This window comes from Centruroides vittatus, unplaced genomic scaffold (genome assembly GCF_030686945.1).
Source record: "Centruroides vittatus isolate TY-2023 unplaced genomic scaffold, ASM3068694v2 contig_884, whole genome shotgun sequence".
In the NCBI taxonomy this organism is placed as follows: domain Eukaryota; kingdom Metazoa; phylum Arthropoda; class Arachnida; order Scorpiones; family Buthidae; genus Centruroides; species Centruroides vittatus.
Window position 1 is genome coordinate 490,688 of NW_027122576.1, and position 22,508 is coordinate 513,195.

The following is a 22,508-nucleotide window of genomic DNA, read 5'->3' on the forward strand; positions in this document are numbered from 1 at the left end:
GGAAAATTTGACATTTAAATATAAGAATTTTGTAGAATATAAAATTAGCAATGACTTGTTTTCCAGAAAGTGAAATATGGGAATTAAATTTTAAAAAAATATTATATGCAAAAAAAACTTTTTAATTAGTGTACATTATGATAATAGATAAAAAAAATAAATGCTCAAAAATTAAGGCTCATATTCAAAATGCTTTCATGAATGGCACTGATAATCACAAATTATCTTACAATGTAAGCTGAAGTAGTGATAAGGTTCTGTTTTTTAGAAACATAACTAATTTTTCTGGCATATAACCCACAAGAATTGCTGTAAAACAGCCTGCACCTGCTTACAAATTGATTTTAAAAATACATAACCTGCAGGGTTATATGTAAGAAACTTTGTCTGAATTACTCATGTACAGGGATGTAGCCACATGTAACAACAAGGGGCAGCATTTCCCAAACTAATTCTTCTGCCTCCTCATTCTCCACCGGTCACCATTTAAGTTTAGAAGTAAACAAAAAAAAAAAAATGTCAAGCAGTTTACCACTAGATAAAACAGAACAACAGACTCAAAATATCATGAACATGAATTATATTCTGCTTTAATACTTGTTCATTCTTTTCTATTTTATTGAGCATTGTCATGTGTAAATTACCAGTGGTTCACAAACGGCTTGCAATAAGCTACCATATCAATATAATGGCTCTTTGCACAATAATGTGTTGCTAATGAACAAGAGGCATTTTTACAGTAGCCTACCCATCTATGCTACATTTACACAAGCCATAAGATATGAAGGTGAACCACACCCAGAAATTTCTGGCTATATCCCTGCAAGTGATATATTAGTTATGCAATTTATAACTTGTTTTTCAAGTGTTAAATTACAACAACAATTAAGCAAGTTACTTTCATTGATTTTTAACATATCTTCAAAAAGACAGATTACATAATACACTATTGATAGTATGCAGATAGCAATTCTGCATATGAAAGATATGTTATTTCTTTTGAACAATTAGTTACAGACTTTAAAAATTCAAAATTCATTATTTTGGTATAAACTTATGTAAACATTATTATATTATTGTTAAAAATTTTCCCTTTCAATCAGATACTTCAGCTTATAAAATGAGATTAATTCTATTTGATATGACTTATTTATAGGAACATTGTTATAAAATTATGCACATAAATTTGAATAAATTATATTAAAAATAATTATTAGACAAAGAATTTAACATAATTCATCGATAAATTTCTTTATCGATTTCTATAAATGACGATCCGTCTTTATAGTGGCATTCGTAATCTATTCGAGTTAGTGCTTTTCCCCAGGTGTAGTGTTGATTATCCGTAGATTTATAAAATTTCACTTGAGGTTTCATCGTTAATATTCCTTGATCTTTAATCTGTGATAAATATTAAAACTACTGATTAATAAAGTTTAATAATTTATTTAGAAAGATAAAAAAGATTTAAATATGTAAATACATTTATAGTTATCATAAGTGTATCTCTCTGTCCTCTCTTTGTTGCACTAACCGAAGCGGTCGACCAATTTACCGAGTAAGATACACTATTGCACTCTCGAGAAGTTTCTACTGCTGTGACTGTTGAACCCATTATGCTACAAGAACTGGAAAAAAAAAATTTTGAATTATAAAATTGATTATATATATGCATAGTTTATATAATTAAACTAGAATATAAATAGTTAATATTTAGCTTTTCTTGTCTGCATTCTGATTATACTATAATACTCAGGTGATAAGACCCATAAAACAAACAGATTAAATCACACTTTGCTTACTAGTTTATTGACACTACTACTATTACTACTACTTCTTTACACCCTCTTTAAATCACAGGTGATTTAAATAAATATTATTTCTGATCTGTAAGACCTAATTGCTGCATCCATAAATCCAGTATAATAAGTCCTGTTAATTGATAAAGTACTAGTAGACAAGATAAGTTTAAATATCTGTCATATTTACAATTTGGCTATATAAAATTATCAGTTAATTAAAAAGTTTTTGATTTTTGTGAAACCGTGTTGTATTATTCTTCGAAGTATCAAACACAAATCCGTGTTAATAACAACCACTTGGCTTTTTTCCACCTTTATTTAGTTGATACGCAAATGTTCTTTTCCGTTCTGTTCTTTCTGGTGGTATTCGCCGTTTCTATAACAATGGCTATTGTTGATTTTGTTTTGTTATTAACACGGATTTGTGTTTGATACTTCGAAGAATAATACAACACGGTTTCACAAAAATCAACAATAGCCATTGTTATAGAAACGGCGAATACCACCAGAAAGAACAGAACGGAAAAGAACATTTGCGTATCAACTAAATAAAGGTGGAAAAAAGCCAAGTGGTTGTTATTAACACGGATTTGTGTTTGATACTTCTAAAAAGTTTTTATTAAAAAAACTTAAAAATAATAATGTAAAAATAATCCATAAAGAGAAGGACAATTATTTACGAAAATTCAAGGAACACTTCACAATAGTTAATAAAAACAACACCATAAACTTAAACAATGGTTTGGAGATTGACGAAGTATGGGAGGGACTAAAAAAAGCAAGTAAATCGACAGAAAGGCTGTTAGAAATGCCTTAGGGGACCAAACACCAACACCTTGTAACTGAATGTCTAAATGTAAAAAAAGGTTAGTCCACTGTAATGTTAATAATAATGTAATTTGTAATAACTTCTTGTAATATGTAAATAAATTGTAATAACTTCGCATAACTTGTAAAAAAAATTTCACTACAATAATTAATGTAATAAATGTGTTTTCTACCACTTATAGAAATGTAACACCTGATGAGGGGTGCAAGTTAGACCAAAAGATTGCACCCGAAATGCATAGTAAAATAAAGAATAACGAAGATAAAACCCAGTAGTCTTTGTCTCTGATGAAATGCAGTCCAGATGAAATAACAAAGGTTGAACTTATCGTTCTTAACTATGAAGTTTCATCAATTACTTTTAGGAAAGAAAGATCTTTTTTCAAAAAAATTGAATTTTAAACAATTAAAAAATGTAATTTGAAATTAATATTCTTAGTTATTTCTTAATTTTTATCAATTTTAAAATATTTTATTAATACAAGCCGACTCATCCAAAAAAAACAAATAATATATGTTTTAAATAGTTAATTCTGATACTGTATTATTAAAAATTCAATAAATTAAAAAATGTCACAAGAACTAATTGGCCCAAAACAATGAGCTAGTTAGTTCAAAATCTGGTATCAATCCAGTGAGATGCTATGCAACCACTGGCATTTGAGTGAACACAAACACTGACTGCAGAGGATATTGGGAAATTAAAAACAAGAAAAATGATGTATAATGTGAATTTCCATATCACGTTAAATTTATTTTTGAACTTGGTTTAATGAGAACAGCTTAAACAAAAAATGAATATTTCGAAAAGAGAGAGAGGGATGAAGATTTTTAAAATTTCTGTAGGAGTGACAACTAAATCAATCCTAAGACAACACAATTTGTTTAAGTTAAAGTGTAGTCTTATCTAATATATTAGTATATTAAAATATTCTATTAATGTACTAACGTAATCTTAATTTATTCAGGGTACATTCATCAACAAATAAATTCAAAGTTCTCAACACAAAATAGAGCTCTTACAAGTCTCAAGGTGGCTGTCTTCTTGTTTGCTGATGTATCAAGCACTGAAAAAGACTTGAAGTTTGCTTGCAGCAACCAGAAGTTGCCAGGAGATTTTGAACAAATGCCGAGAGGTGCCGGTGACATGCCAAGATTTTGAATACACCCAGTGCCTGCCTCATATACCTTTGTTTCATTTCATAAACTGCCATTCAATAGCCATAGAAATGTTTTAATATGTGTAAAATTCCATAGTGAAAAGGGGATAAATAATCTTGAAACAAGTCTATACCGAATGGTAATTTATGAAATAACGAGCAATTACTTATTGTGATGTCATCACAACGCTGGGTTCCAATTTTTAATCACACAGTATTTTTGATTTATTTAATTTAAAATATATGCTCTTCATCTCAAACCCCTGTACATCATACTTTGCCTGTTAGCAATAGAGTCACGCAAGTCATCTAACTAACTCCTTTTGGGGGAAAGTTTTGAATTGAAATAACGTGACTTCTGGTTTGCATCGGAAGTTCATATATGGTTAATTAGGGCGTCCTGTCCCTAACCTTTCCATATCTGGTCTTGACTTTCACATATCTAAAACTCTGTTCTTGAGATTAAGGAAGAACAGATGGACAACAGTGGAAATTTATAAGTCTACAATTTTTTCAAATTACAACCGAAAAGATGTTTGATGAAGCAAGCATTGTTTGGACTAATTAATTCTTACTGGAAACTCAGTAAAGTAAGTGCTCAACATATTAACTAACTTCTTATCAATATGACATACTAAAATTGACATTTTAAAGTTGGAATTTTAGATTTTAGTTTAGTGACTGAATTTTTGAGCAATCTTCAAGAAAGATATTTAAAACTCTTCTCAAACTGCACTTACAAAAATAACTACACTTTACCAACCTTTAACATGCAGTCTATTTTATTAAAGTAAGCTAACGTTTTTGGTCAATTAATTGACCTTCATTAGGATTAAACAATTTTTTGATTTATAACAAATGAAACTGATTATAAAACATTTTTAACTTTAAACGTTTTCTCAATGCCTATTGTGCAAGTCCGAAAATAGATAAATAGAATGTACAGACTGATAACGTACAAATATATGTATATACTAACTATACACATAAAAATAAAAGTAAAAATAAAAATTAATAATAATGAAATAAACAAGTGACAATATACTTATTATTAATTTTTATTTTTACAATAAGACCCAGCTTAATGCAGGGATACGTTCCTACACATCAAAGCACTAAACAAAACGGTGTTAAACGAGGTAATTTTAACAGAGTAAATTAGGGATAGGGGAACACGCGACCAAAAATAAACAAATTTTACTTTAATTTTAAATTATTTTTATATTAATTTGTATAATAATATATGTTAAATAACACAAAGATGTGCACACAGAAATGTAAAGTTAATTTTTTGTCATGAAGGTCCTAACTTTTCTGAAATTCTTGTTTTTTGCAATAAAGTCGAGAAGTTACATTTGCTGCTTTTTTCTTTTCTTAAGCAAATGTTGGTAGCAGAAGATTGCAACCAAAACGCTTCGTTTCGCTTTTGCACTCCTTTTAAAATCTGGATCATTCGTTACAATTTGATCAACAATTTCGATTATCGTTACCAAACTTTTACTAAGGAAATCTGTACAGAAATTTTTTGGGTTCTTCGTTTTCAGAATCACTATTTTCCAGTTCTACACGAATTCCATGTTCTGCCAGTTCTTGAAGGTCGTCGTTGGTAAGGCTCTCACCAGAGACCTGCAATAACTCCTCAATATCCTGCTCGTCTACATCTCTTAGTTCTGCTGTACAGATTAGGTTGAGTTTGGTCAACCTAACTATACAGTAATAGGCTCTTCTCATTGAAAATTCTTGGATACCTTCAGCCATAACTGCTTCCACACTTCGTTTGTGCATTTATCAGTTAATACTTGCCAAGCAAAGCCGATATTGCCTATGGATGCCTATAGATTGCCTATGGCATCCATAATGTTATATTTTTTCCAAAATTGCACCAAACAAACAAATTTAAAAAAAAGAACACCTTTTTGCCACCTTTTTCTGATTGGTTCGTGTTTGTAAATAATCGATTATATACGAATCGATGAAATGTCATGATATTTTAAATTGGCATAAATTTTGAGCTTCTTTTAGGCTTCGAGCAGACCACGTTATATTGAATCAGCGTTAAGCGAGGCAGCATTAAGTGGGGTCTTACTGTACTTTTATTTTTATGTGTATAGTTAGTGTATGCGTATATTTGTACATTATCGGTCTGTACATTCTATTTATCTATTTTTGGACTTGCAGAATAGGTGTTGAGAAAACTTTTGAAGTTAAAAATGTTTTATAATCGGTATCATTTGTCATAAATCAAAAAATTGTTTGATCCTGATGAATGTCAATTAATTGACCAAAAACATTAGATTACTTTAATAAAATAGACTGCATGTTAAAGGTTGGTAAAATGTAGATATTTAAGAATGTGCTAAATATTTAAATTCAGTATCACTTAAAAAGCAAATGACACATTTTTATTTTGTACACAAACACACATACTGGCATTAATGTATATTTATTTGTATGTAGTCTTTAATAATTATAAAAACAATGATTTTACAAGAAAACTTAAATTATTAACAATATTATATAGATTAATGCGCAATATTTTTTTACTAGATACAATATTCTTATGCATATATATTTCCCATAAAATTATTATTAACAAATTCTTAAAATCAATAAAAATGTATAAAAACTAATGTGTTTCTGAATTTATCTCAAAGTGAAAAGGTAACTGAGACAGAACAGTCAATTCTTGAAAAAATTACTCTATACGTTCTGAAAAAATATTCTGAAATATTCAAGCTTAAAACCTGAATATTTAAGAATTACAAGATATGTAAATAATTAAAATTTAGAAATTTTAATTTTAGTTATTATTTGAAATGTTTGGTTATTTATTTTATTGCTCTTATTAACCAAAAGCCCAGATTATTGTTGTTGGAGGTTAGCTAATTTTTAATCTATTCAAATTAAAATATTTGGATTAAAATGGTAAGTAGTTAATTAGTGTAGGCTAATTAGAAAAAATTTTGGATTCAAATAATTTAGAAGATTTTGAAAGTAAAGACAAATCCCTCAGGTAAAACTCAAATCTGCAATTCTTTTTTCATTTGATTCTGCCCTCCTGTTAGGACAGGAATTTCCTGAGGGCTTTTTTAAACAAGCTCATCATCATTTGGCCAGGATACAATGCGGCAGCTGAATATAATACTACGTTCGCACACAATCCACGACTCACTTCGATCTCGATTTACCTACAATCTGGACTGTGACTGTTGCCAGTCAAACATCATGCTGTTCGCACAGGCAGTCCGCTTGAGAAGAACCTCGCTATTACACGCAATGATAAAACTGACATAACTATGCGGTAAGTCACGAACACCTACAAACAAAATGGACATTTTGGTTAGAAATAAATACAGTACTTTTTCTTGCCATATATCCAATAACAGACAGACGATACTGTATTTGGAAAGACAATGACTTTTTTATTTCTCTGTCGATAGCCCGACACGTGTTCCGCAGCCATCTTGTATTTTCTCGCGTGTGTGGGATTGTGGGATCTCTCTTATCACTAGATCTAGTTTCAAGAACTCTCTCGAGTCAATCTCGATTGAACCTCGTTTCAGTCGAGATTGAAACAGTCGAGGGTGGTCGCACCAAGGCATAGTTGCCGACCTTGGTCACAATCTAGAATGAAATGCTCGGTGCGAATGGGGTATTAGGCTCTCTTCCTCACCATATCTGATACAGAAGTCTTTGAAAAATTCCTGGGGTTTTTCAGTGTCCAAATTTGTTCCCAGGACACCCAGAGCAGTAGGCAGATACCTTACGTGCTCAGCAATTTGACTATGATGTCTAGTTACATGTGTATTACCAATTACTGGTGTCAACTCTACAGTAAGCTGTACCCAAGACACAACCAAGTTTTGTCATCCTTGCATGATTGCCAATTCTATTCTAGTACTGGCAATATTGCATAAACTATAAACAAATAACTAATGTAAATTTACTGTATCTACCTTATTTTTTTATTTCTTCCCTGAAAATTTTTTGACTGCTCATTTTGCTACCTTTTGCACTCTGACACTTGAGACAATCATCTCGTCACCTCATCCATCAGGCTAGCCCTGCCAATTACATTTCTCAGACTTACTGACCTTTGTTCCCAGATTTATACCAAATTTATAAAATCACACAGGTTAACAGTTACCTAAGCAAACGATCATCGTAATTAATCAGGCTATAAATTTGCTATTATTAACGATTAGATATTAAGTAATTTGATATTAGAGATAGACGTTAGGCAGCATCTCTTACCAAATTATTTAATATCTAATCATTGATAATAGCAAATTTATAGCCCAATTAACTACAGTGATCATTTGGTTGAGTATCAATGTATTGGGCTTCGGAAAGATTATTATATATTAATAGTTACCTATATATTATTTTCTTTTAATGTTGTTGTAGTTATTGTTCTTTTAATGTCTTCAAAATTTAAGAAAGCCTTTTGATTAATAAGTTTTAGTTGAAAATATAGTAATGATTAACCCATATAAAAGCTTACAGGTTTTAACCTATTAGTTTAATTCTAGCATAAAAATAAGCCCCAAATATATTTAAAAACTGGTAGCTTTCAGCCATACTGACAGATGCTCAGTAGGAAAATTTCTGTATATTCAGACGATGTCTAGTGACTGGAATTATAAAAACAATCCAAACTGAACCATTATTGGTCACAACAAATACCATATGACAATCTGAGCCAACGCATATACTAAATATGGCGGCATGGCCATATTTAGTATATGCGTACCTTTGTTGGAGGTCATCTTTCTATAAATGGAAAATAGTGTCTGATAATCTTGCCAAGAAATGAAGTTTGGAGAAATGGTATGTAGAAATGTTAATGATATTTTGAAAGGGAAAATTAAAATCATGGTTTTTAAAAAGGAGCACAATTTAGCACCAGCACTAAATCCAAAACAAGAACTAGGGAAGAAACTGCTGAAGATATACAAAGTTTTGGCAATTGTCCATAAATTACATTATGGCAAACACTATGGCAATTGTCCATAAATTACATCAGCTCTTTCTTGAAAATATTTACACCCCCTCTTGTCCCAGTTTCCATAACCCCCTTTCCTCTTCGGACATTCAACAAAACTCAACCTCCTTAAAACCTTTATCACTTTATGAATGATAGATACCATAGGTAGAAATGAAACATACAAGAAATTTTGAAATAAATATAATAAAATGCACAAACTGTATAAAATTTAAAGAAATAAAATAATGTCCACTGCAGCTTAACTCCACTCGAGTCAGACTTGTTGTAACCTCTTCCCTCCCAGTGGACAGCCCCTAATATGCTACAATATAAATGTGTACATTAATAATACTAACTTTTTTTTATTAAACACTTATTTTTTCAAAACAGAATTTTAACTAATATTTTTAGTCACCATATATAAATACCAGCAGTAATTATTTTTTGAAAAAGAACACTGGATATATTTCACTACTAAAAATAAATAAAAATATATTTTATTTATACCAGTACACGGATTGATTATATATATATAAAATCAATGTGTGTACTGGTAATATTTAAACAATTTTTTTAAAGTAAATATTTAAAAACAAATTTTTATAAACATTAGAACTAATTTAATTTCGTTACATAAGGGATCAATCTAAAAAATACTGTACTATAACAATAAGACCTTTCAACAAGTACTTAAAATCCATCTTAAAATATTTTCACAATTTGAAAGTTTTCCTCAATACAATTTAAATATATATAATTTTAACATACATAATATAAAACAACATAAAATGAGAGTTAATATATTTCATAACACTGCTGATATATAAAACTTCTTAATAAATAAGAAATTTTACACTTTCATGCATTTATGACAAATACTTTTATAGAGAAAACAATATGTTATTTGATATTAAAATATAATTCAATACTATAATTTATTATAATAAGAAATCATTCATACAACTTCTGAATAAAATCTACATATATTAAAATCATTAAGGTTTTATTTATTAAATACAAAATTAACATGTCATAACTTACACTATATGTTTATGATAGCATTAAAAAAATTTTTCACCATCTAATAAGTCAAGTCAAAGGGAAAGTTTGTAAATTGATCGTAGCAGTATTTTATCTGTATAAAGTCCCTGTAAACACTCGTGTTTGAATTGACAGTGTCATTGAATATTTCTATCTTTTCTCCGGACTAAGAAATTTTTTATTTATATATATACTTTCCTATAAACTTTTTCCATTGTAATTTATAAAAAAAGGAAATTTGCAAAAAGACAGGTTTTTTTTAAACATGTCCATAAAAGATCATTTTAGTGTTAATGAATTACTGTTAAGAAAAATCAACAGAAAAATGACTGTAAATTCTTAACACCAACAGAAGCAATTATTCAATGTATATACGTATATATTGAAGATATCCTGAGTTATCATGAAAATAACCCTATATATATAATCATAAATTACCACCATATTGACATTTAACAAAACTACTTGCAGTTTCCAAATCTGTTTAATGTTTTCTTAAGATAATCCAAGCATTACTGGATACAAGATACTAGCTAATGTATAAATTGAAAGATTTAAGAACAGTTTTTATTAATGAATGTGTTTGTATGTACATATATAGATTCTTTTTTAAACATAGCAAGTCAAAATTTCAAAAACTTGTAATCATCATTATATAACAACCACAAATACTACAGTCATTCTGGCTAATTGTTGTTGTTATATATATTAATTACTTTTAATATATATTTTATTATTTTACTGATAGTTGTCCTTACCTAATTGTATCATTACTTCACATAGAATGTCACCTTATTTAATAATGCTTTATATAGTAGTTCTGCATCAATTCTTATAGGATTACATTTGTAAAAAAATAGGGTCAAATTTTGAATTTAGAACTTACATATTCTAAACAAAAATTTGGGAGAGATCAATTCAAAACTTTTATTTGTAAAATTACATAAATCTTGTTTAAAGTTAATATTGTTTTCCTTCAAATTATTGCAGTAGTCTTGATTATCAGATGCAAAGTGTCACAGAGGATACCTCAGATATATATTTGATAAAATATTAAATAAACTGAACTATTTGGAGGTATTGCTGCCTAATCAAGCACTAATTTTAACTTAGACCTGTTTATTGAACATAAGTTATGGGACGTATGATGAGAATGGAAGGTTAGTAAAACAAATAACATTATATAATTTATGGAATCTCCCTTGTTTGCAATGCATTAGTAATTAATTAAAAGATGATAGCAAAAGATAAAAATGTTTTTCTTTGAAAAAATTCACTATAGTACACAAAGCGCAAGTTCAAAAATACAGATAAAATTTCTATATAATCTTTCATCTTGATATCGAATTAACAAAAAAGAAAAATCATTTAAATTCAGATACGTACCTTACGTATACGGCAGGTTGAAAGTCAAAAATAAAAACATAATTAGTATCAACAACTAATTTCAGCGTACAGTCGGCTCCAAAACGCTGACCATCTACCTAAAAAAAAAATAAAAATTTAAACACCATTAAAATATATTAAGGAAGTTCAACAGAGACTATTAAAAAATTGGTTTTGTTATATATTTTATTTAAATCTTAAAAAAATATCAAATTTTCAAATAAATACATTTTTAAAATTAAGTTTACATATTTAACAATAAAAGCATTCGTTAAATTTAATTTCTATTACAATAATTAAAAAAACTAATTTAAAAATGTTTCATCATTTAATGAAATTAGAAATTTCTTAAAATCAATTTAACTTTCAAATTCATGAATATTCATTTTTATTTCATTAATATAAAAGTTTATGAAATAATTACACCTAATATATTACACTGTACATATAATATTAGGATTTAAACTTTATTAATAAAGTGTTTTAATACAGTACACATTAATTATTGATTTTACAGTACACGTTTAAATTTATTTTACACCTACTTTATAATAAACGCTTTCATTTCCTTCAGTTTTTATCGACACGTTAGATTTCAATTGAATAATATCCATATTGTCAGCTTTTCCTCATGGAAATAACGCCCACATCCTCAACTTGTAACCGATAATACCTTAGAAGAGCCTCCCACTTCTGAAAGATTAAAAAAATAAAATAAAACAAATAAACACTCGAGATCCGTCATTATTCCCTCGAAGTTTAGGCACTATCGTCATTTCTTTTTTCTTTTTCTTTTTTTTTTTTTTTTTTTTTTGCATTAAACTTGTCATTTACCGGTAAGTTTAGATCGCAGAATAAATCATAGATCCTCGACAGCTGGTGTCTTCCCGGGAAAAAGTGGCACACCCGCGCTTTTATAGCAGACTTTGAAGTTTAGCATCTCCCCCTGACGTCATATAAAAATCAAAAGTCTCTCTCTCTCTCTCTCTTTTTTTTTTTTTTTTAACTTTGTTTATTTTTAATAGATTTGGTTTTATATTTTAATATTTTAAATTAATTTAAATTACTTTTATAATTAATTATTTAGAAATACTATTATGAATAGTTAATTATTCGTGTCTAATTTTTTCGATAGTTAGACGCGAACGTAATATCCTTTGTATTTATTTCACGTTCGTTTTTACGAACGTAAAATACATATAAAATAAATACAGTGGAATAAATTATCTATTTAATAAGCATTTAAAAAGAATGAAAAGTTAAGGACCGTCCATTAATTACGCGTACTGTACATTTCTGAGCCACTTTTGAACGACCCTCCCTCCCTGCTGTGTACAATATACTTTTGGTAAATCACCTCTCTCTTTAATTACGTATACAATAGGCCCCTTAACACTGAAGAAATGACAAAAAATATTTGCAAAACTTTTTATTCAAATGACATGTAAAAAGCATAGGAACAGATTCATACGCCACTAATAACACTTTAAAAAGTCTACATGGACAATGCCTCGAGCTTCTTTTCCCCATAGTGTACAATGATGCACTTTTTTCCGCAGTTCTTCTCTCTCCTTAAACAATGACGGATTCACCAGGAAGCAAAACGAATAACTGCTTGAGGGCCCGTGCTGGGAAGGGCCCCATTAGGCGCTCCCCATTTATTTATTTATTCAATTTTCTCGTTGAGTTATGAAGACTAGGCCAAATTTTTGTTTCGTAAATAAATAAAAAAATTCAAATTTTATTTCGTGTTTGCACCAGTTGGTGATCATCATAGAAAGAATAAAGTACAAGCGATGGATGTCGTGGACTAAGTGAAGGAAATTTGTGGATGTGAAGGAGATTTCGATTGCAATACATTTGCCAGCCAATTCTTTGTAATGTATACATAATAACTATTTATTTGTTAATATGGTGAATTTTCACAGGTCTCTAGTGGCAATGTGTGTTATTTTTTTCAGAAATGACTTCGTGGTCATTTTAGAAAGATGTTATAAAGATACCCTTAGGAAGGTGAACACTTGTGTGAACTTTAATAACAAGATTTTTGTTTACTCTTTTTGCCCCAAGGATACGAAGAAGGCGTTTTTAATGAAGCTCATCGTATGCTCGGCCAAGCTCACAATAGGGCAGTCCGGTGGTGAGAAATAGGCCCGATGTTTCCGGGTCTGATATCCCAAACACCAAAATTTGTTTGGATTGATGAAATAAGACAACGCAACATTCGGCGATCTGCCAAGGAGAGTGTGCCTCCCGGAAGACTTTTTATGGAAAATAGTCTATTTATGTGTTAGATACGTAAAGAAAATCCGAAAATTTTCACCCGGTCAACCATACTGTTGAGTTTTCACCAGGTCAGGTGCAAACTCAACAGTCTAATATAAGAAGGATGAAAGAAATATTGGTGATTCCAACAGAAGATTCACATAATTTAAGTAAAAAGGTAAAATTTATATAATTGCTTTGATAATTTAATGTGAAACGGCTTCTTATTTAAATAAAATAGTTTTTGTATTTAATAATTGTTTTTATTTTATTTATCTTGAATAAAATAAACAGCAGATTTTTAATTCATCATCATTATCAAATATTTAATATTTACATGATAGAACGGATTTTCTAAAGCTATAAATTATAATTAAGTATAAGAATGTAAAAGTTGTTGGCTGAAGTTAAGGTTGGATTATTTTAAATGACCAAGCAATTTATAAAACTGCTTGTTCATTACAACTTTTGTAATATAATGCATTATTTTGTGAACTGATTTATAACACATTATTGAACAGGTATTTTAAAACTTTTTCCGCTTTTTGCGCACTAAAAAAAGGCCCTTTTTCATATCCACCGTGAGTATGGTCAGACCCACAATGCGGCAACCGGGTTGTGAGGGTGTCCGATGTATCAGGGATAAATTTATGGGGTTTTTTTTGACAATTCGATCTTGGGCCCTTAAAGTGGCGCTTTAATCCCTCGGCCATCATTTAGATGCATTTTTAATTAACTTATAATCGATTTTTATGTAGCTGTTTATCATTAATTAATATCAATTTACGAAAGGTATATTTGCGGGAGTTATTGTAAAAAGTAATAAATAACAAATAATTTTTAAAAGTCCTATTATTAAAATTTTTATAAATTAGAACTCAATAACTTAGATATGCAATCAAGTCACGTTACAGTGCCCTACACGTAGTGTTACTGTCGAAAAATGTCAATGAATAGGTCTACTTCATACTCTACTATCCATTGCCAATGGGTCTATCACATGAAAATTAACTAGAAAATCCTGCAGTGTCTATAAATTAAATGTATGCGGGTTTTCATTACAAACAACATTATTGTAACCAAATCAATAACGCTCAAACCCAAGCCCACGAATAGCCGAGTAGTTAAAACCCCTGAAAACTGGTAGTTGGTCGTGGGTTCGCGCTTGGTCAACGGGCTGGTTGCGTGGAGTTTGCCGGATTTTCTTCACGTTTGTAACACTAAATAGAGGGCAGTTTCCCGGAAGACATCGCCTCGGCAGATCGCCCACGAGTTGCGTTGCATAGACCCTTGTAATTATTATTTGAGGTACAGTACTTCAGTTTAGCATCACAGTCGATTCTTCACAAGCGGACAAACGGTGACGCTAATCGAAGTTCCATTGTACTTACAACCGGTTCTACGCTCGATCGGGTGATGCAATAGCACAAGATACCACAAAAATCTGGCATAGGATGGATCAAGGTTGCTTACAGAGTCTTATTTCAGTTGATATCAAATGATATTTTAATTATAACTCTAAATTTTGATAGAGTATAATAAATTATACAAAATATAACAGAAAAACACCCCAGTATTAAAGAAAAACAATTTAACCCAAATAAATATTTATGATTTGTATATATCAATACATATTTAAACTTGTATCATCAAAGACAAATAAAATTACTTACAGCAACTTTTACGTGTGACTTGTCACAATCATTTAATGAAATAAAGTCAAACTGCAATCTAAGATGATTACAATTATTACAAGAAAAAAGTAAAAGGTGATTCACAGATGAGTAAGAATGTAATGCTTCCGTTTTCATTAATTTTATTTAATTGAAATGTTACATAATTTAATATTAATCATACACTTCATAATTTAATATGTAATATTTTAGTATTAAATATATTATATATTTATATTATCTTATATTATATTTATTATTTATACATTAATATATTATATTTAAATATGTAATATTTGTTTATACACGAGGCCCGACATATCCGGGACAAACCGCCCATAAAAAATTCCTAGGAAGTTTGGTTTCGTTTCGTTTGATGGGATACGGCAACGCAATACATGGGCGATCTGCCAAGACTTTTTATAGGAAACTGGCTCCTCTTTAAGTGTTACAAACGTGAAGTAAACCCGAAAAACTCCACGTGACCAGCCAATTGATACGGCGCGTGTCCGCGAACAACTATCAATGTTCAATGGTTTTATCCTTGGCCACTGGTGAGTACTGGGAAGTTGCTAGCCCAGATTTAATCAAGGGTCCTCCAGAGCGGTAGCTGACTTCTTAATTGCCAGTCATTATTGTATGATAGTGTACTTTTTAAAAAAAATCAATAATTTCATTGTGTGATTTTAAATGCCTGCTACAAAGGATAGTGTTTGTGATGGCGATATGTAATCATGCAGTTCAGATTCGTACTAAATCAATGTTCGAAAGCCTGCCTTTCTGGGGATTAAAGTTCAGTTCAAGTAAGAAACCTCAGAAATTTTACATTGCCGGTCGGCTGTCCCGGATACGTCGGGCCCTTTCCTGTCACCATCGGACCTCTCCATTGTGGGCCAGACCGAATCTATGATGGGTCTGGAAAAGCTGTTCCATTCATACAGCGGAAAATGTTTTTAAAAAACATGGCGGAGTCAAAAGACGTATTGCACCTCCAAAAAACAAATTGTTTCGTTTGTGGTGTACGTTTCTCTTTTCAGGTAACCCCTTACTTAACTAAAATTGAAAATCAACCATCTGAAAGAAAGGGTTTAACACGAATAAATGTTTTTATTAAGAGAAAAAAACGAAAAAATATTTAATTTAAAAGTAACAAATTCAAATTTACGGATCTGAATTTACGCAAGTCTAAATTATCAAATAATTCATTTAACACATTTAAATAAGTTATTTAATTATATACAAACGGACCATTTAATGCAAATTGAAATGAAAAGTTTTATAATTAAAAATTTTATTATTATATTGTATTTACTTCTATAATCCTTGTTAATTTATAATACTTAAGTTGCATGAACTTACATACAATAATGTCATTACGAAAACAGGAGAATAACCGTAGAACCTTGAGTAATAAAACCTATAATTATCAGTTTAACTCGTTAACTTTCATTAAACACATACGATTTGATATGTCACGATAATAAATAACATTAATTCTTCATTAATCATCCCATTTTCGAAGACATTAACTTCATTTCATTTCGTATCTTTCTTCAACAACCTCAAAAACTATAATTAAATAAAATAATATCATTTTATTTTAATGGAGATGGTACTTTCAAGGTCTGGTTTGATAAGATACGACAATGCAACACTTGGGCGATCTATCAAGGGCGAATGGCTCCCGAAAGGGCTTTCCGTACTTGCGTATCCCAGCAGATGTGCCTTGGCTGCCAGGATCACGTCGTTGAATATCCCATTCTGTTAATGACGATGTATCTCCCACTACTGTTTTGTCACGTCATCTAGAGTAGCGATGAACATATAGTTACTAACTCACGATTACTTTTAAAAAATAATCTTTTATTAAATGTTTCGAAAACAAATTAACTAACTATAAAAGTGTATATCCAAGTTTATTTAATTCCTAAGCTTTTATAGCTTTATATAAACAATGTTATAACAGAATTATTCTTTCGAACTTAATTACAGTTATCATACAGAATTAAATTTTCAATATGGTTGTGTTATATTAACTAATAACTTTAATATAAACATGCTTCATGGAAATCAAATTATGTATGGTACAGTACATTCGATACAAAGATAAAAACATAGTTTGATATATCTCTAGTAGACATCGTTTGACACATTCAACTGGTGCAAAATGATAGAAATAGACAAGTGGATTGGTCAATAGAATATTTCAAATCAATTCATTTCTAGATTAAGGTGGATTAATAGATCTATTAGAGTAATTTAATTTTGCAGTATTTTAAATGCTTTGATTAAATGCTATGTTATTGTTTGTTTGTATACAGCAATGTGACTCGTGGCAGATCCGAGAGAGAGAACTTTCTATGGAAAACTGGCCTCTATTTAGGTGTTACAAACAAGAATAGAATCCAGAAAACTCCACGAGACTAGCCCGCTGGTGAGGCGCGAAGCCACCACCAACTACTAAGTGTTCAGCGATTTTATCGGTTATATTTTTATCTGCAAAAGAAAAACACATTTTAAGTAGTACGAAAATCGATTTAATTAAAGATTTGAAGAATTCTTTCCCATTTCCATTAAAGCGCTTAAACGATATGTAAAATACAAAGTTGGAATTAGTGATTCACACAAACTGGTAATTAATCTTTCTTTAACATTATTTAAAGTAAAAATTTATTGTTGAAATTCAAAGAATATATATTGGACACGAATGAAACAAACCAGGCCTGTATAATTCAAGCATTAAATTATTTACATTCAACATCGTCAATTTGTTTACTAGTGGTGTTTCCCAACCGATTCGGTTTGGGAAACATCACTAAAAACAAATTGTCTAATACGTAAATTACAACAAATACGTAAATTATTGGTGTTTTCCAATCCGAAATTGGTTTGGGAAACACCAATAATTTACGTATCCCATTCTGTTAATGACATATCCCATTACGAATGGGAAAATCCAGTAATTTACGAAGAATTTTAAGCTGGCGATTCTTCTCTTCCTCCTTGGGGTCATCTATTAATATGTGCAGCCAGCTTTCCATTTCTCCGTTGGACAAATTGCCGAGCAGATAAGCTGCCAGACAACCTCTCTGGAAGTCCTGAGAACAAATTCGAACGAGTCGAAAAACCTCAGAAAATATTTGGGAATGATCCTTCCCGCATACGTCGAGCCCCCTTCTTCATCACCCGGCTGCCTGATTGACGGCCTGACAGAACTCACAATGGGTATGATTAGAAGTTCCCGTTAATGCCCACACGGTAGGAAGATTCAAAATTATGAAAAAGAAAACATCGTATAAAGAGTTACTGTTAAAGTTAATTGTGTTAAGTGGCGCATTGTAGCAAATTTGAATTAGGCAGCCCCATGTACGATGTTGACTTCAGACATTTTTCTTTGGGAAAATTTTCGGCGGGAATTCCCTCGTTTGATTTTTATCGTAATCTCTGAAGAGTTAAGTTCTGCGCCGCGCCTGCATCATACTGGCAATCTAGGATCCTCCGACATGGCGCCAAATTTAAATTTCCATATTCTTACCACAATAACAACTTTATAAAAGATTGTGGGCCCCTGTTGGGAACCACAAACTAATCTTCTATAAAGTCATTGGGTGCCCAGGCAATTTCCCGTTTTGCCCATAGGATAATACCTCTCAGCGTCATTCATGTGTCTCACAACAAATTCAAAAATAGATATGCTAACAATAATAATTTTTTATTAACTGTCATTGTTAATACATTGTTTTAACTTAAATTACTTCCAGATGATTTCCTACTGATTTTGACACACAAATTCAGAATTATAATATATATTATATTCATGCCGGCGTAAAGGATTCGAAGATCGGCGGTGGCATAAGTGAAAAAATAAAAATAACGATAGTGGCGAGCACATCGTTATCCACTTCAAATAAGTATAGAAATTTAATGTGTAAAAAACATTTTCTTTATAACTTGTCAAATTATATTCTTTAAATTCGGATTAATAAAATAAAATTTGAATTTTTTTCAAACGAATACGAAGTAAATTTTTCTACAATAATTTAATTTGCCGATAGTTTAAAATTTCTAAGCAATTGCATGATTATTAATTTAAAAATTCTCCAAAAACTAGTAGTTTAGAAAGACTTTCAGAAGATAAAATATTTTCCATTTAAAATTTTTGAAATTAAAAATTTACGAACAGAACCAATTATCTGGAATTCTGTTTACGTTTGTTACTATAGAAACTTCTATTATCAATAAGAGAATTTTCGTTATGGCATCGTCGAGTAAGTAGATTTATCGTACAAAATCTAACTAAATTTGCAGATTAGAGGCTTTTAAAAACGCTAAAAATATTTATAAAGGTATCCAGAAATCGTCCCGATTGTCGCCGTACGATATTTATTTGAAGGAGAGAATCGTCAGCGTCTTTAAATTGTTCGATAAAGAGAACAATGACACTATTAATTCCGAGTAAGAATCAATAATAATAATATTAATCGATATCAATAATCGGCATTCATTTTTATTTTTTAATCTAGCGATTTAGGGGCTTTCATTCGTTGTTTGTATCTCTGTCCCATGGAATCGGAAATCGATGACGTACTTAAAATGGTGAATATTTTAATTTTTTTTTATTACAGAATTTTTCTAAATTTGCTAAAATTCGGAAATTTAATAAGATTTATTTTTAATTATTCGAATTTATAAAATTTCAATTCTTTATTCAGTAGATTTTAAAGTAGTAGTCAACGTTACCAGATATTCTTTGAAAAATAATTTTGAATTATGTTATATACATATTATATATTATACAGGGATAGCATGCTAGCAATTTTCATAAAATTCTTGGCTCTTCCGCCTATGGCACTGGCTCGTAATTCTGCCGTTCGATGGTGAGGGACGGGGCCCGACAAACTACCTCCAAACAATTCCTGGTGATGGAAGACGGGGCCCGACATATCCAGATTGACCACTTGCCGAAAAATTCCCGGGGTTTTAAACTCCTCCGATTTAATCCCGGGACTCCAAACTGACGGGCTACCGCCTAACCCACCCGAGCTTTTGGCCGTCCACCGGTTGGCGGTAAAGGCATTCGAGAACATCGAGACTAGTCGAGCAAAAAGTCTAGTGCATTTTCAACGTTTGTTGAGAATGTTAGTTTGCCAAATGGCGTGCTTGCTTCAAAACAGCAGTGCTGTCGGTGGGGCCTTATTCTATGGGCAAAAAGGGCAATTGCCCGAGGCCCTGTCGACGGGGGACGTCCCCAAAGCAATCTTTTATAATCTCATTACTGTAATAAGAATATCCAAATTTCAATTTCTAATCATCTTTGGGAATTGTAGATTGTAGGTGTGGCACAGGGCGCACTGGCACAGCATAAAACTTGATATGTCAAATAGGATCATTGTCATTGATGAAACATGGACCTGTGAAACTGGTCTTAAATGTCAATCTGCTGAGTAGCAAGTTTTGACAAAATCCATTCTCTATGAAGATAACCTCCTAATATGTGAAAATCATTGTTATTTTATATCATTTTGTATCATAGGTAGGTCTTATAGTACACTCTATTCGTGGTCAGACCATGAATACGGCGTACTAAAAGACCTACCTATGATAGATTCTACATATGCAGTTAATGATAAATATCCTCATTAGCTTCATAATGCTATCATTCTTTGCAATAATGCTATTGCTCAAAACAGCAAACACTACCGAGAACCTATTACGATGCTAGGGATGGAATATCCTAGAGTACCCACCCTATTAGCCTTGTGATTATGATTGGATATTCAAAGTAAAAACTATGTTAAGTAAGAAATGCTTTCGTACACAAGAAGACATTTCCATTGCAGCAAGGTGCAAAATTTACCAATGATGAAACTGATGATATTCGCCACCTTCCTCGTTGGCAGCAAACGACTAACAATCATGAATAATACACTTTAAAGGTTCTTAAATTTTCTGTTTGTGTAAAATTCTGTTCAATGTTAACAAAGTGTGTTAGGTAAAGTGAAAGAATGAAGAAATGTGCAATGGTATGTTTGAAGTGTATTTTATTTCTTGCTTTCCATACCTATAACCCTTCACATATGACTAATGTTATTTGGTAGTGTATATAGTGTCCTTTAATACAATTTAACTGTAGTGTTCTTCACTACAATGTGTTTGTCCAAACAAAAAAGTTGGTTGCATGACTTTTGAAGTATCCTTCATATATACAAACAAAGTATCTAAAATTAACTTCTATTACTGTTTTTAATGCACAAACAAAAGTTTCATGTGAAGTGTATAATTTACTCAATGACAGTGTACACCAGGGTTTGGGAAGCCTTTCGGCAGTGTTGTGCCAAACCTGTCATAATGTTATTCTGGGCGACATGATTCTACCAATTTTGTTATATATAGCTCATATATAGTAGTCAATTATGGAAAGAATAATGGAAAAAAGAATAAGCTGAGTCCAGATCTAACACAGATCTGGACTTTCAACTGTAATAGTAAAGCATTTGTTTCTAGATTCTTTCAGTTGGTATCTAAAGCATCTATTATTAATAATCATTTTGTTAAACAGGTTTTTTTAAAGATAACACATGGTTTCCCTCATAAAACTTGCCTCACTCACTGAATTGGTAAATTATCATAATCTTCATATTGGAAAAAACTAGGGCAAATGTGACAAAATAAAATTAAACAAAGAAAATCTTTGAAAACTTATTTCGTTTTATTCACAAAATATTATGGAAACTTGTATAACCAATGCTTTAAAGGGGACCAGTTATATGTGGGACACCAAGTGAAACATCAATATTTAAATTTGAAAAAATTTAACCACAGTCTCTTGCAGGTAGAAAATCCTGAAAATCCAGGAACAATACACATAGAGAGAATTATGCCCGTTATGCTAGACATTATGAAAACAGAAAAGTTAATATCGACTGTAATTAGGATTAAACTATATAAACTGAATTTACAAAAAATTATCTTTTTCTAAAACAGATTCAAACCAGTCGATGCCGAATTACTAAAGGAGGCATTCGAATATTTGGATAGAGAGAAAAAACATTATTTAACCGAAGAGGAGGCCAAACAGATTTTTACCAAATATGGTAACAGTAAGTTCATGGAAATTTATTAATAAGAATATTTTAGTAACATTTTGATATTTAAAATAGGAGAACCATTTACAAAAGAAGAAATGGATAATATGTTGGATTTTGCTGTCAGCAGCAGAGACAATCGAATATATTATCAAAATTATTTGTCTCAGTCAGTCATTACAGAGGAAGAGTACTTAAAAGGGAAAAAATCAAATAAAGATTAAATCATTCTGTAAAAACTAATATGGTAAAAATTTAAAAAAATAAAATTACTCAAATAA

At 30.7% G+C, this 22,508-nt stretch overlaps 2 protein-coding genes across 2 annotated transcripts; one reads left to right on the forward strand and one right to left on the reverse strand.

Annotated features, from left to right (window-relative positions):
* Positions 1-335: 335 nt before the first annotated feature.
* Positions 336-12,149, reverse strand: LOC136983587 (CB1 cannabinoid receptor-interacting protein 1-like). The gene is made up of 5 exons (XM_067280379.1): positions 12,039-12,149; positions 11,746-11,897; positions 11,205-11,298; positions 1,484-1,628; positions 336-1,401 (listed from the first exon to the last, which is right to left on the reverse strand). The coding sequence occupies exons 2-5, from the start codon at positions 11,816-11,818 to the stop codon at positions 1,237-1,239; spliced, it is 477 nt and encodes a 158-aa protein (XP_067136480.1). The 5' UTR covers positions 11,819-11,897; positions 12,039-12,149; the 3' UTR covers positions 336-1,236.
* Positions 12,150-19,276: 7,127 nt separating this feature from the next.
* LOC136983608 (dynein regulatory complex protein 8-like) lies at positions 19,277-22,508 on the forward strand. The gene is made up of 6 exons (XM_067280402.1): positions 19,277-19,410; positions 19,489-19,597; positions 19,666-19,738; positions 21,975-22,054; positions 22,127-22,236; positions 22,303-22,508. The coding sequence occupies exons 1-6, from the start codon at positions 19,398-19,400 to the stop codon at positions 22,449-22,451; spliced, it is 534 nt and encodes a 177-aa protein (XP_067136503.1). The 5' UTR covers positions 19,277-19,397; the 3' UTR covers positions 22,452-22,508.